The following is a 16,596-nucleotide window of genomic DNA, read 5'->3' on the forward strand; positions in this document are numbered from 1 at the left end:
GTTTATTTCCCTTAGAGCCTCATATTAGAATGACCTTCCTTCCAAGAAGCCTGTGGTTTTCCTGTGGCTGAAAGGGCTGCCGAAGACAGATATGAGGCTTTTTTGCTGGAAATACAGATTCAGTCATCATATCTTTAGTTAAATTAAGGCTGAGAGAGCTTTTTAAACTCAGAAATAGAAGTGTGGCCATATTCTAGTGAAATAAAGTGTAATAAGTTGTTAAAATTCTCTGCAGAAACTTCCTTATGATCATCTTAATGACTTTAACATTCAAGAGATAGCCACAATTAGTTTATAATATATTAATTTTTAGGGTGCATGTGTGTACACCTCTGATTTGATTATGTGGTGGATAAGGAAAATGCTGCACAACTGTGTGGTGAAAGTTGAATCATCTGTGGCAGGCTGCAGTCAACACGCATATTTATATAAATTGTATTTTCTTCTATGAATTACAATAGTACCAGGAATAACAGCAGCCACAGCAGTAGCAGCAATAATAATTGAAACAGAATTTCAGGTCAAGAGTTTCACATATCACTTCAAAAAATCAATTAGATATGTACCACTTATTATTTTCAGAAATATCTATTGCATTTAGCTAAAATACCAAAATGAAAATTAATTTTGAACCAGAAAAAAATAAGGTTTTGTTTAGAAAATATCCAATGAAATATTATGTTTTCAGAGACTGTTTCAAGTTGAAAAATTTACCAAATGTTCTCTTTTCCTCTGTGAACGTTTTGCTTTAACTAGATTGCCATGTTTGGTATCAAAAGAAAGTCTCAAAACTTTTGAGATCAGCTGCTGTTCTAATTGAACTCAACACTGTTCAACCTTTTTAATACAATCATATGCTATATTTCTACATAAATTAGTGTCCACTGACTTAATGCAGACTTTATGAGAATTTTGTGTGATATTCTCAAGCTGCCTCTCATGCATGGCTGCAATCAAGTTTGTCAGACAATTCATGCAGTAAAGAAAGACCCTGCAGTCTCAGTTGGAATCTTCTTTAGTTTGTATTTTCTGCAGAGCCAGCAAACTGGTCTTCCGTACAGTTCACTTTATCACTTTGTTCTTGATAATCAATAGCATGAGAGAAACATGTACAAGCACAAATGAAATAGTTGCAGGCATAGAAGATGTGAGGCATTGCAACCAGTCTTCTCCCCACCAAGATGCCCATCTACTCCCCCCTCTTTGATCCACATCAGGTCCAGCTATCCTCATCCTCCACCCAGCATTCCTTCACGCAAACCTGCTTACTCCTTCTGGCTGACGACAGGCCCTGTACTTCCTTCTTTCTCATACAGACATTCCTAAAAAAATATTTTCTTGTAGCTGTTAGCACTTAGCTCATACTGACATTATTTTCACCATATATCAACTTTACATCAACGTCCCCTTCTGCAGATGTTGGCAAATGCAGCTTTTCTCACTAACACAGCAGTTATCTCACAAGAACACCGCAGTTATTCTGTAGCTTTCTGCTCTTTAGCCTATAGTGTTACATGTATCTAGCTTTCATTTCCAGTTAAAACTCTTCACATTCTGTTCACAAATTCCAAAAACCCTCTTGCATTAAGATTTTCTTAAAGAAGTCTACAGCATGATGCCATGTACTCTACAACATCTACCCCCCTGCTTCATTCTCCATGTTTTGTTCCACTCTAAATACGTCCTAATCCTGCTACTGTTAATTGGAACCTTTTAAACAGGCCTCAGATTTTTTTTTTTTTTGCTTGCATACTGATAACTTGCATGCAAGCAAATAACTCAGTGAACTAACATGAATTAAATGTATAAACATAATGTGTGCAAAACTTGGTTGTTCTGACAACATCTGAAAATAATCTCCACCATGTATATGTTAATTACTGTAAAGTATATTGCAACTGAAGTTAAAACTCAGCAAGGCTGTCTCTTAAGAGAAATGGATTATCTTTCAAGAGAAAGAGTTAAAGTCGCTATAGTTCTCTCTATATTACTGAATATTGAAGTGCTTAAATAAATAAGCAGGGGTATGTTACCAGAAAAATATAGAAATGAGAATCTTATTCCAGATCCATTTCAAACTTCACTAATAAAAAAGTCTGAAGAGATCTTGTATTATCTCAGTCTTGTCAGAATTCATAGATTATGAACAAAAGAAGAGGCACAAATAGCTGTCTTCATATATCAGTAGGAAAAAAAACACACTAAACTAGAGATAAGATAAAAACTGATGGGTCTTCGCATGGCTGGCAACTTAGAAATTCATTGCACTGAAAAATATTCTTACAACAATAAAGTATAGCAGAGACTTTTGAATATAAATATTTAGTAGGCATAGGACAGTTTGTACAAAAAGAGGTAACCAGATAAAGAAATTTTATAGAAGTAATATTTATACAAGGAACCAAGTGAATTAAACAATTCACTCTCCGTATGCTACAGGGGTAGGAAAGGTATAAAAACCAAGATAAACAGATATGAATAAAGTGTGCTAGTATATATCAAACATTTTTGCTTTCATGTATTACTCAATAAAAATTTATTGTTCACAGCTCATTCTGTGCTCCTGCAAAAAAAATGATATACGATGTATGTACAGATCGTTTATATAGGCATCCCAGTACCACCTTTGAAAGTATACTTCTAAGTAATTAATGCTCCAGCATTTATACTACTGTAGTTATAGAAAAGAAAGAGTAGCATTACCTGGCACTGGTTTTGGAACATTTTTAGATCCTCCTGGAGTTTCACATTTTCCTCTTGTAGTCTGTTCCTGTATATTGCTATTTCATTCACAGCTGCCTTTAGCTTTTCAGTAATTAACTCATCCTTTTCACCTGCAGGATGGCCATACGTAATTACATCTTCTTGATTCTGCTTCTTATTGCTTATATGGAATTGATAACTCTTGGTCTGCTTCTATAAAACAATAGAACCCTTTTAATGAAATTAAATAATTACATCTACATTGTTATGGTCAAACAATTAATACTAAAATCATGAAGCTATTTTCATCTTCTTCACCAGGTTTTTTTTTAGAAAAGATGGCATCATTACAACAGTTTGCATTACTTCTCAAAAGGAGATTATCTTCCTTGAGCCTCAAGTTCCTTACCTTCAGTGAGAATGTTTCAGAAACTTACAAGGTTGCAGACTTTTTCAAGGATTTTTCTCCTATGTTGTGTTTTTTCCTAGCACTTAATATTAGCCCTAAATGTAAAAGGGTGATTACGATGACCTAACTCAAAGCAGTTAACTATAAATTTTTGGGGGGAGAAATGTTGCTCTTTGATACAATTAGCTCAGTAGGAGTTGTGTGTATGTGCCTCAGGATTGGTATTAACCTTTGACTAGAAGCTAGTATTACATAGTTTATGTATAAACAGCTCAGTTACTACAGTAACTGTACTTCTTTGATATCATTATCATTAATCTTGTGGCAAAATCATTTGCGCGTTCAGCATCTCTGGAAGCAGTCAGACACTCCATTCAGTTTCTTGTACTAATTAAAGAGTCCTAAAACCAAAACTTTAGAAAATTGGTATTGGTGGTATTTGTGAATTCACGGGCATTGTGAAGAACCAAAATACCTATAGTAACTGTTTAAAAAATCCACACAGATCCTCCTACTGGGACACAGTAGCAGTAATCTTTCAGAAGACTGAGGAATAGCTGAAAAATGACAACAAAATAAAACCTACAAAACATATATCATGTGCAGAGATCAAGTTGAGCAAGAAAACTTACATTAAACATAAGTAGTTGTGCTACAAATACTGCATTTGGGACTGCAAAAAGCATTCTTTAGACTCTTGATTTCACTATGCTGTCATAATTTTTGTTGGCTGAACACATAAGTAGAAGTGGCTACTGGCTGCATATTAAATAAAAAGCCTAAAGAAATTGGCAGGTAAGTTTGATTTATACAGAAAATAAATTAAGGGCCCTGGAAATCTAAATTAGGGAGTTTGACGAACCATAATGTCAAAGCATCCTGTGAAAAAAAGTGTAAGTCTCCATGACCTCACAGAAAAGCATTTGGGGGCAGAAACACAGGACAAATTAATGCTTTTGAAACACTCCATCAGCTTTGTAATTAATAAACTACCCAGTGTGATGTTGCAGTTACAACAAAAGCTATCTTCAAAGAAAATTCACTGATGACAGTCATGTGAGCCTCGAAAGAAAGATGTGATCATCTTGTGCAAACTATTTTGACTTGTCTAATTATATAATCACCTCCACATATATCAGTCAGTAGATTTGTCTAGTCAAAACCTTGCCTTTTTTCACACATTCGTATGAAAGTTCAATAATTGCAATACAGTGTTTTCAGCATCTGTAAATGAAACATAACTGTCATCCTTGGAAATGCTGAATATGGGTAAAGAGTCTCATTGAATCATTAAGAAAGTGTTTCACTAGATTAAGATCCAATGAGCTTAGTCCCAGTGGAAAAGAGGATTACCAGTCAGCAACGTAATTGGCTTCCCTGTACTTCATTATTGAGCTGTCTTGTAGACCCATTATTTTTTTAGTCATTTCTTGATTTTTTTTCAGAGCAGGAGATGTTATCAAGAAACCATAAAATCAATATTTTATTCTGGAATGGAAGGAATTAAAAAAATAAGAATATGCTAGATCAATAGGCAGTGCAAAAATAATAATAATAATAATAAATTATTATTATTATTTTAAAGTCAAAAAGTCATTAAGTCATAAAAAAAAAGTCAAAAAGTCATTAAAGTCATAAAGTCATTATTATATATTAAAGTCAAAATAAAAATTTTGACTTGCAAATTGGCAAGTCAAAAAGGATCATAAAGCCAGCCATGGTAACTTGAAAGCCAAAAAATATGATCAAAAAGGGATAAGTGATCCAACAAACATTTCCAAGTGTGATTTTGGAGCAGTACATAGGAATTCAAATTTCTGTATAAATTATACTGTTTATTTATGATCTTCAAAAAGTGTGAGGGATACCTTAGATTTGAGGGAAATTTATATTTCAGCCAACATAGTAGTAGCATGTACTGCTTACTTTGTAAGATACTGATCAATAACTTGTCAGTGCAATTAACTGTATATTAATAAATAACATAGAAGATAAAAGCATGCCCACAGTATACTTGAAAAAGTAAAAAGGAATGTGCATTGCATTTTGCAGTTATCTTTATCAGAAATATTCTAATTTTCATCATGATATTTATTCACATTAAATGAGAAAAATAAAAATAACTGTATGACTCAATAGATCTTCCAGTATGGATTTGCCTTGCTTAAAACAATGTATCCAAATTAATTTTTGATACTCACTGTACGCTTAGTACTGTTTAAATTTTTAAAAAGAAGTTAAAATAATACTAGCTGAACTAACAGCTCATTTAGTTCTCATCTTCCTTCTAAAGCTTCTTATTTTACCTGAAATAAATTACATTTCTCAGACAACAATTTTTGCTGAGCATCTAAATAAATGAGATGATTTTGGCAGATTGTCCCTTTCTTATCCCATTCTCTTGATTTTGCTTTAAATTCCTGTAAGACAGCAAAACAAAGTTACTGAATAGAGGGATAATTACTTCTTTTCCTTAATCTAAATAATTTTGTAATTTGTAATGTTCTAAGAAAAATACAGTTTATAGTTAATACATAGTCTTTCCATAATTTCGGAAAGAAGATAAAAAGAACAATTGTGTGAAAAAGCCATCCAGCCGCCAGCCACCCTCACCAGAAAGATTTGCCTTAAGGGCTGTTAATCTGAAAAATTTGAGTGGTAAATATAATCATTCAATAGAAATGATAAAATATTTCAAGTCACTTAAAATTAGGGTAGAACTTAGAGTTATGACTATTAACGACCAATTTTATTGGAGGGTAGTTCCTGTGAGTTTAGAGTAAAGCAGAGATCAAACCCTTAATATTCAGACAAATGCATTGAGTGCCTTCTTTTTGGCACTTTTTCTTGAACAAGGGGGGCAGCAGCTACAGTGAATACATTTTACTTCTTGCTCTCTTTTCAATTGCTGCTTCAGGTTCTGAATTTTTCACCACAGTTCACGTAGTTTAAATAAAAACTTGTTTAACAAATTCTAGTATATCAGGTCTTGTATTTCTATTTATATTCCTATTTACACTCTATTTGAATTTCCTTTTATATCATATCAGACCTCGTATGTTCATGACTTGTCTTTAAAGGCAGTATCCTACCAAATAAGTAGAACTCCAGAATTACTAAAGTTGTTGCTCTTTTTGTTTGCATGAAGAACTGCCAGAATAAAAGTATACTGTTTAATAAGCTTTTATAAAAATTTCCTTTTTCACAGTGGAACTGTTGGTCCCAAAAAGGTAGATGAGTTTTTATAATTATGCCTAAATTGGCATATTCCTTGAATTTAAAAAAAATAAGAATTTCTTTGCAAGTGAAATTAAATCAAATGCTTTCTAACATACATTAATACAAGTCTTAGCTTTCCTAATATCTGCTTTGGTATTTTAAACCATCTAAAATCTTCCCCTTTTAGCACAACATGATATAAAAGGACTTTCAGACTACTAAACGAGGACTACAGATTCAAGGCCTTACTAAAGTACTGCTGAGCTTAGTAGATTTTCAACACAGTAATTATTTCCTGAATACTAGAATTTTCTGTATATATTCCAAGCACTCATTCTTCATGCCACATAATTAATCACATGATAGCATTGTGTTACATTATTTTTGCATTTTCATCTTGAATAAGGTCATTCTCCAATTAGCTGGATCAGACAGTTTCACAGTAGCGATATATTTAGTCAACAATGGATGTATAACCCATTTATTATTCTTGTAGTAGCACGTGTTGGCAGCTATGCTGAAGTCCAAGGCCTAGCAGATTTTCTGATGACAAGGACTCTTCCATGTGGAAGACACATCAACATTTATGTGTCCTATATCCTTCAGCGTAACTGAGAAGATAGGCAAGTTCAAAATATAGATCCTAAAATCCTGCTTAATTGCAGCTTAAGTATTATGAAAGTACTTAAAATCTATTAGATCTTAATTTTTTGATTGAGAAGTTCTCTAAGTATTTAAGCTATCTAAAGCATAAATTTACATAAATTTAAATCATAAGCTTCTAAGTCTTCACAATGCTTAACGGCTAAGTAACTAGCTCACGCTTAGTTTCCACCAGCTTCCTCTGCTTACTTTCCCTGCAGGACACAGCGTGGTAAACGCTTGAAACACACAGTACTTCATCATGCTCTCTGCAAAGGAGAGCCAGAGATATTTTTTCCTGATTCTTCTATGCTACATGAGACTAGTGGTTAGATTCTTCTCCTCATATGGGGAAGACTCGGTTTAAAAATCTTCCAAAATCTCTCCAAACAGAATCTGAACCAGAGTATTCCCAGGTTATTTTTCTACATAATAAACTATATATTATTTTTCATCAGGCTCTGGAATTCCTCCTTTAGATGTTTCACTTTGCATAGGATATTAGAAAATATATTGGATAAGTAAGGAAGAAGAAAGGAAAATTAGTACAGCTAAAGATTAGATTGCTCAGTTATCAGAGGTGAGACTGGATCCAAGTTTCTGAGCCAGCAAATGTACCTATGAGTATTTAAGGAGAAGCCACCATATAGAGGCACAGTCTATACATGCTTTTCTCTACGCTAGCTAATTCTCCTATTGGCCCAGTAAATATTTGATTATTCCACAGATCACAAAGTAACCTCAAAATATGACAAGTCAAGGCTGGGAATACTGATCAGAGATCAGCATCTTCTGGTATCCAAGAATAACTCAGCTAAAATCCCTTCTGTGTCTGGATGGATAGGGAATATAACTGAATCCTATTCTCAGCATCACATATTATCTAGTCCCCCACTCAGTATATTGGATTCTGTGGACTGTATTTTTAAGTGCCTTATGCTTCCTAATGTGTGACCTAGGGAAATCAAATGTGAGACCGAGGCTGTGGACTGCCTCAGGCACATAGGTGCTGACAAGATATAACAAGCAGTTTTTCAATCCTAAATCCTTTTTTCTATCTAGCCCTACACAAAGTTCTCCTGAAGTCTACAAACCTAAATTAACAGTAGGTATCATGTGACAATATCCTGCTTATGAAAAAGCTCTCATGCCTCAATGGATGGTATTATTCAGTTTAAATATAGTAATCAGGAAGGAAGTAAATTTTATCTGTAGATACATTTATGAAGCAAATTATGTCTATTAACTCATAAACCTACTAAAACATTACTAAAACTTGAGTGAAGGAACAAAACCTGGATATCAAACTATGCACCTTTTCTTGCCAGTCGAAGAAAAATTTATAATTTTTGTAGAATAAGCACAAATTCAAAGTTTTGACTGAAATCAACAGATTAATTCCAAAGGGATATTAAAAGTAGAATATAATGACAAAGCATTCTTACCTCCAATTTCTTGTTTAAGTTACTCAGTTCAGATGGTGTCTCTAGGCTTTCCTCACATTTTCCTCTACTTTGAAGATTTTTTTGTTTTAACTGATGTAACTGTAGCTTTTCATAATTATGTGTCAGCTTTGAAAACTAAAAATGAAAGCAGAAGTGAACATGCAGAATCTGTAAAGGCTGACCACGTGGGCAAGGTATTCTTTATATTAGAATTGCCAACTGCAGCTTCAACAAATTAAATATTTAATCGGTACAACAAAGAATCAATTAATAAAATTAATTTCTTAGCTGAACAAGACTAAGATCTCACATAAATGTTAACTGTTCAGATAGGTTCGTCTGACAGATACTTACTCCTGCTAAAGCTTTTTATGGCACTATTATCCATAGTGTCATGTCCTCTCCTGTTTATATGAAAAGTTTTACACTTGTTTACTGCCATCTTGTGTTGACATTTTTAAAGGGTGCTTCACTAACCCGAATGAAGGATTATCACTAATATATTTTAAACTTGCATTTTTCTCTTCTATTGCAAAAAATGTTGAAATGTTATGGATAGGATGATTGTTTTCTTCCAGAATCAGGAAGCACCAAAGATTGTCTATGAGAATTGGACCCTAAATATTGTTCTGCCTATTGATCTTACCATGAAAGCATGGCATCAGAGTCAGAGGCAAGGTACCAGCAGAAGCACCAGCCTCTTCAGAAAAATGGCCACTCTGAACAGTTTGCTGCACTACACAAACAAGGGGGGTAGTGGATGTTTATAGGTTTGATATAATAGAGAATGCCATTGTCTAGTAGAGATCATAGAATCATAGAATGGCTTGGGTTGGAAGGGACCTTAAAGACCATCTAATTGCAACCCCCCTTCCATGGGCAGGGACACCTAACACCACATCAGGTTGCTCAAAGATATGTATATCTGGTTTTGGAAAAAAAAGAAACCCAAGGACATTATCAAAGGAAACACTAAGTATATGATCTTGAGGAAAGCTACGTGGAAGAACTTTGTAAAGAATGTTGACTAGAAAAGAAGCTTACAACTACGAATACTGCTCATGTCTCTTGTTTTTTGGTTCTTTTAAATTCAGGTTATATATGACAGTTTACATTCTTGGTAATAATTAGGGCTTCACTTAAAAAATTCTGACTCTAACATGAATTATTTCTTTTTGCCTAATCAAACAAAATCCATAAAACTTCATATTTTTGTTCTGCTTTAAGGTGAACTACTGTCTGGAAGAGAAATTACTCCCAAAGGGGAAAAAATAAGAAAACTGAAATGGAATCCTATTGAACCAATGAATGAGTAATTGAGTTCTGCACAGAAGGCCAGAAAGGTCCAGAAAATACAGAGAACAGAAATGGGAGTTAAGAAATCATCTGGAAACCTCCTAGAGATATTTGAGATAATTTGAGGAACCTGTAATAGGGAATAGTGATAAGAATTGAAAAGATGACCAGCAGGTAGACAGTCATAAACTAGGAAGTGTCATGAAATGGTGAGATCCAGGAATAGATCTGACCAACTTGGAATTTCTGAATAGAAATTTTGTAACATGGACTTACAGAGCTGAAAGCTCACCTTTTAATTAAATTAAAAGTCTTGCAGAGATGCTGCCTATATTTGAAATGGACCTTTCCAGGGAACACAGGTGAGATGGAAAAAAGGGTGAGATTTAAAATGTGTCAGATTATGCAAGCTCATATAACATGGAATTCATTGCTTTTGAAAGAAAGGTATGTTTTCAACTAACAGGAGTTTTGCTCTTGAATATACGATGGCATATGGAAACTGCCTGGGGAAGGGCAAACCCACATGAAGACCAGTACTAGACTGGTCATGCTACAAAGGCTAGGAAATGTAGGACTTCATTTCAGGACAACAGTTCAGCAAATCAATCTAAAATGGAACACACAAAATGAGAAAAAATGAGTTTTCATATTTGATTAACTTAATGAAATGTGGATAGTTAAGAAAGATTATAGTCTGAATGTTATCCTGACTAGAAACTAGACTAAAAGCCAAGAATCCTCCCATTTGGGGGGCGGAGAAGGAGTGAGTTTTAGTGACTTCTAGGGTGGGATTCATCTAAGTTCAGATTTCTGAAAGCTAGACATCCAAGCCTGAGCTACTCTGAATTAGAAAGAACTATCTCAAAATGCTTAGGCATTTCAGCTATCTTAAATTCTCATCAGACACTGAAATGCATTATATTCTAGGGGTGTCCAATTCCTTCCATCGATTCTGAGGTAGCTCAAACTTAGACATTTAATTTTTAAATGAACTTAGTTGTTAAAGTACTTAGAGCAAGAATGGATTCTTTTTCTTTTGCTAAAGGTTTTCTGGCATTTTCAAAGCATGAATGACTACTAAGTATCTCTATAGCAAGAAAAAAAAAAAAGAGAGAGAAGAAAGTAAGAGAGAGAAACCCCTAAAATTTTTGCTTTTTTAATTATGACAAAATGCTGTATATTTGGATGAGTGCAACAGTGTGGCCTAAGAGTTTCAGATTACATAGCAGGAATTATTTCCCTAATAGGAAAAAAAATAAAGGTTTTACTGCATTTGGCAAGCACATAATGAATTCTGTGGGAATGTTACTCATTTAACAGCTGCTTTCATAATTATCAAGGGTAAAAAGCACTGAGGTCCACAGAAGGAGTGTTATCATGGAGAAATTTGTTCTGAATGGCCTTAAGTTTCTTAGAGCTAGAAAAAGCAATCCTTACCATTTCTATTAAGATTAGGAAGGAACAAAAATTGGAGGGATTCTAAGAAAACATCTGCACAGAAAGCACAATGCTAGTGAGTAAGCAGTAACATGGCATATGCGCAAAATTAAATTGTAGCTCTTAAAAATATACAGTGTAGAAGGAGGTATAACTTTCAAGTGAAGATAACCAAAAGAAAGGAGACAAAGAACACAGTGCAAATATTAATATTTTCAGTGGAGCTCAATATTTTAGATGAGTTTGTGCAGCCTAAAATTGGGGACATTAAAGTCATTCTATAGCAGAGACTGCACAGAACTATTATTTAAGAAAGAAACTTAACAAGGAGATTTGGTGAAAGCTGGAACAGCGGAGTGGAACAGTCCTACTGCCTAGCATAAGCATTTGGAATTGGTTTGACAGGTAAACTTTTTATCTCACAGAGAATCTAGGAAGGTTTCCTAACTTTAGCACTTGCAGTTTACTTCTTCAGTCACTGTGTACAGGATGGATACCCCATGAAGAACTAAGGTTGGTGAAAGAGCAGGAATAGGCACTGGAAAATGAAATGCAAATGGCATCTGTGCTAGAACCTTTGATAAAATAGGATGACTGAAAGAGAAGGAAGTGGTGGGCAACATTGATTGGTAAAGTGATGTATATTCTTAAAAGCCAGAAATCCATACTTCTTGCATAAAGACAAAAGGAGAAACAATCTGGGCACTCAAAGAAAGGTTAGGTGGTCAGATTGGAAACTGAAAACGAGAATCTCGGCACGAAGTGTAACCAGGTACACAGAGAGAAACCTGAAGGTAAAGCGTCACATTCTTTAAAACAATCAATCAAACAAACAAAAAAAACAACAAACAAACACAAAGAGAAAACAAATTGGATTAGCTCCTGAGAAGGATGTGCAGGGTAAGTAACAACTTCAAAGTCAAAAGCTTTATGAAAATGACCCAGAGTTTAAATTTCATAAAGAACAGTGAAGATCTTAGCAACAACATGTAACTTAAAAGCAGGCATTTTTAGAATGAGATAAAAAAATCTAAGAAGTGAAATATCTTGCAGAAAATGTGAAAGGATAAGGAAAGAGCAATCTGCTACAGTTTTGGGGACAGTTTTGTACCGCTAAAGGCACTGTACAACTTATAAGTAAAACATCACACCATTTTTCATTGTATAATGCTTAACTTCTCAACAACCATGTTAGACATTGTTTCTTTCTCTGTAATATGTGCAAACTATAAAACAGCTTTTGTTTCTAGCCACCTTCCCAAATGATTAGAAGTGTTAATTAGATATTAACCAAAACATTCTCTGCTTACTCTCAGAACTGTTTGCCAAATCAGTTTCCACACATAAAAGAAAAAAAAAATGAAAGAAAACACAATCTTTAAAGTAAATTATACATTTACTGGTTTGATGGATCATGGGCAAGAAGTGTTTTCACCTCTAAACAAAAATAATGATTTCCAGTTTAAACAATCTAAGACAATTCTGTGGTAAGTGTAATTTCTGGAAAATTTCCATTATAATTACTAAATGTCTGGTAGGAGAATTCAGTGAAGGAAACAGTAAAATAGCAGGGAAAAAAAAAGGATTTTTTTACATTAACTTGTTAAAATCTGAGAATCAGAATAGGCTCAAGCTTGCTAAGAATTTCAATTTGTAACTGAAGTGGAAAATAATGAAGAACAAAAACACAGGCACAGGCACAGCCAATAAATAAAGGCAAAACAAATCCACAGTAACAATATTCCAGGTTACTGTAGTTTTGATTCTATGTTCCCTTATGGAAAATGATCAGGCCTCTTTAATAATCCCAGTAAACCAGGAAAACTAAACCCAGAAAAAGATCTATAGCAAAGATGTGACAAGAGCAGTTTAAGTCTTCAAATCCCTAATGTGCATCCAAGTCTTATTAGCATGAATCTAGTTATCTGTTCTATTAATTCACCAAGGTTTTAGGTTATTAGCCCATAGTCAGAAAATCTAATACGTGTCTTCATAACAGAGGTCATAATCACATCAAGATCCATCCAAAGAGTTTGGACATGTCAGTACAATAATGACAACGGAGCCAGAAGTTGTTGTAGTCATCATTATTAGCATGACACAATTCATCTTTCCCAAATCCATAAAATCTATACCATTAAGCATGTATAAGTTTTTTTATAATGCAATCAGAAAATAATGAAACTGACATTTTCCTTACTTGAGATTTCAGTGCATGAAGCTGCTTTTCATAACTCTGAGCCATTTCATACTTATTTTTCTGTAAGTTTTCCAGTTTCTGCTGAAGTAGTCCCACCTACAGTTAGAATAAGCATTCACCTTTACCTTTTCTGAAGTGTTCCAATCTACATTATTTTTGAAAGTCATTTGAAATTTTGAAGGATTGTTGCATAAAAGGTAAATATTAAAAATATGTATCCATTCAGTAACTTAATAATAAATCTGGACACCACAAACCCAGATGGCAGCAACATCAAGACTGGGATTTTACAGAAAAAAATCTCATTGTATGCTTATATTATGATTTAATGATAATACGGTATAAGTCTGTCAAGACCCTTTAATGAAAGCATTTCTGAACCAACCCCATAAATGGACTGCTGTGTCCCAGTGTGAAAATTTTGTTTGAATGGTTTATATAATCATATAAATTACTTTCAATTACTTATGTTCAAATTATCAGGAGACATTTTAGACCTATTTCATTTCCCTAAGTACAGTGCTATTTGACTTACCTTGAATTATCTGAGATTTTCACAAAGATCTGAGAAATATGACAAAGAGCACACGACACCTAAGTTTTTTTGGAGAGGCAGCTGGAAGCCAGTTGGAATATGCTGAAATATTTCAGATAACATCTGTGCATGGGCAAATAAATTGATGTTTTGAGGATTGGCTAGCTGAGTTATTCTCTTGGCTCCTCTGACTGCAATGACAAAGGGCAAGTTCCTGTAATTGCTCATTAGGGAGTGAGATAGCATTTTCAAGGCTCCCACTGGCAGTTTAGACAACTGGCTCACAAGAGGACACCTATGTGTAAACACTTAACTTCAGACGTCTTGAACTAGAGCTGAATGTCATGCTAGGATTCACAAATATTTCTGAATGAATATTCAGCAGACATGACTGGGAAGTACAGATGATGTCAGGTACGCTGGGGTTTTCAGTTTGATAAGCAATTCTAAGTGGTGATAATTCCAATCTCCACTATTAATAAAAAAGTTAACGTTTAGCCAGTATAGAATGTAAAATGATAAAAATGGAGTGTAAGCATGAATTACAAAGACAATTTTGTCAAACTTCTGAAGTGTACATTTCCTTTTAAAATTTCTGATGTAACTAGAAGTACTGGCATTTAGGGGAAAAAAAATCACAATATCTTTTTGCAACTAAACTATTTGATTTAGACTTTAGGGAAATAGAAGAATCACGGGACTTTCAATGACATTTTTACAAAAACTTTTCAGAACAGAAACACACTATAAAACAAAACAGTAAGAGTAATTAGTGACCTTTAAAGGGTGTTTGGTATTTTTACATGATAGAACAAACAAGCCTACTTATAGAGCATTTTGAGCGTACTATTAACTACCTCTCAGAATAAATACTTCATAGAATGTGACATTTTAAAATACCTCTTGACCTTTTTGATCCAGTTTACTTTGGGCTCTTGCTAGTTCTTGATCCTGGATATCCATCTTTGCTTCCAAAGCTTTCATCTTCCTTTCCCATTCCACTTTTTTGCTGTTTACTGTGATGTCAATTTGATGCAGTAACTCCTGAAGTTGAGTGTCACATGGAGAGGCTCTAGTAATAATAAAAAATAGATTTATTTTTTCAAATACAGAGTAATGCAGAAAATAAATTTGTATTTATATTGCTAAGACTTGATTTTACATCTGATGAAAATCATCATTTTTCAGCGTCAGACAGAAAGGAATGAAAAAGCTAAATGATGCCTTCAAAATCTAAATTTTAAATTTGTCTGAAGTCCAAATCAGAATATTTAGTACATTGTGGATCTTTTGCCTAGCTTAAAGGCTGTTTGATATCCTCTCACTCTGTCAGGTAGGAGCTGTCAAATGAGCATAAGTTAAGTAGAAAGTTTCCAGGCTGAAAGGACAATAGCAGGACAATCTGAATATTAAGTTGTACATGGGCACAGCACTTTCCACTGAAGGTAGAGTAATGATGGAAGCAGTTTGCTGGAGGTAGTTATTAAACAATTGGCTTGAAAGCTAGCCACTGTTCTTGATTGCTAGTTCTACTTTTACACTCTGTTTTCCCAATCTCTTTGTGGAAAATGGACTTAAATAAAAAGACAACTTCTATAAATACTAGTAAGGTTTAATTGTACTAGGAACCACAGAAGTGAGCACATTTTGAAAATGAACTTATCTTTGGGAGACCATGTCCTGGATTTGACACAAACAGTAGAATTTTTCCAAACTTCTGAGGTTAAATTTGGAATACATCCCTTACATTAATATATATAAATATATATAGAAAAAATATATACAGAATATACAGGTATATCAGAAACATAAAGCAGTGAAAATTGCCCTCTTAAACTTACCCTTATGGAGGCACAGCATATTTATCTTACAAAATCAAACACTGGACAGTGTCAAACTGTTTAAATCAGATGGCATATACCATGTAGCAGATACATAAAAAGCATCTGAATAATATGAAGCTTTCTTTATTCCATATAAATTCAAACTTTGTATTTGATGATGAATATAAGAAAAAATGAAGTATGAAAGATACACGTTATAGAATATTTGATTCTGGATACTTTTTATGCAAGAAATTGCACAATTATTTCTGTACTCTAAACTTTATGTGTTTAAATGACTGTTTTACATCTAAATTATATAGTTCTTCTCTGTATATGAGATGTTTTTCTCTAAGTATTTTGGAGACTATTGCCCAATAAGCTCAATTGTTTTCTGAACTGAGAGTTTTCCTCAATCTGTGAATTTATAGCTGGCATTGCACAATTGCAATGATTTCATTAAAAGTCAGAATTTTTCTAGAACCCATGGATCTATAAAACTTGCAGTGAAATACTCCAGTTAGGAAAAAGAAAATCACAAGATAATTCATTTGTTTATTGAAATGTTCCTAGCTATTTTATTTTTCTGGCTTACTGATTCTTATCCATTTAACCTAGGATTCCAGGGTTTGTGAAAAAGAGAAAGGAGACCACATACAGTCCTGCCAAATTCCTCCCCCCAAGCAGGGGAATTTTATTCCATTAACACTCAGGGCTGGTTTTGGACTGCTATGTAGAAGACTTAGCTGTTGAACAAATTCCTTAACTACGTCTGAGTGCCTATTAAGTGCCTATAAAACTTAATTTTCATCAAGTTATATGGGAAAAAAATAATCAGATTATTCTCTATCGCTATGAGTAATCACACATCACCAACAATTATT

At 33.9% G+C, this 16,596-nt stretch overlaps 1 protein-coding gene across 3 annotated transcripts in view; it reads right to left on the minus strand.

Annotated features, from left to right (window-relative positions):
- The window catches only part of DEUP1 (deuterosome assembly protein 1), a 42,668-nt gene that overhangs the window by 19,023 nt on the left and 7,049 nt on the right, over positions 1-16,596 (minus strand). The window contains exons 3-7 of one of the 3 annotated variants that reach the window (XM_035328787.1): positions 14,790-14,961; positions 13,355-13,450; positions 8,419-8,553; positions 5,419-5,532; positions 2,704-2,916 (exon numbers count right to left, since the gene is read on the minus strand). In XM_035328787.1, the coding sequence (XP_035184678.1) occupies positions 2,704-2,916; positions 5,419-5,532; positions 8,419-8,553; positions 13,355-13,450; positions 14,790-14,961 (730 nt within the window). Of the gene's footprint in view, positions 1-2,703; positions 2,917-5,418; positions 5,533-8,418; positions 8,554-13,354; positions 13,451-14,789; positions 14,962-16,596 lie in introns of those variants that run through there. The other 2 variants (XM_035328806.1, XM_035328795.1) reach the window with 2 other exon arrangements.

The sequence above is a fragment of the Oxyura jamaicensis genome, chromosome 1 (assembly GCF_011077185.1).
Source record: "Oxyura jamaicensis isolate SHBP4307 breed ruddy duck chromosome 1, BPBGC_Ojam_1.0, whole genome shotgun sequence".
NCBI lineage: Eukaryota > Metazoa > Chordata > Aves > Anseriformes > Anatidae > Oxyura > Oxyura jamaicensis.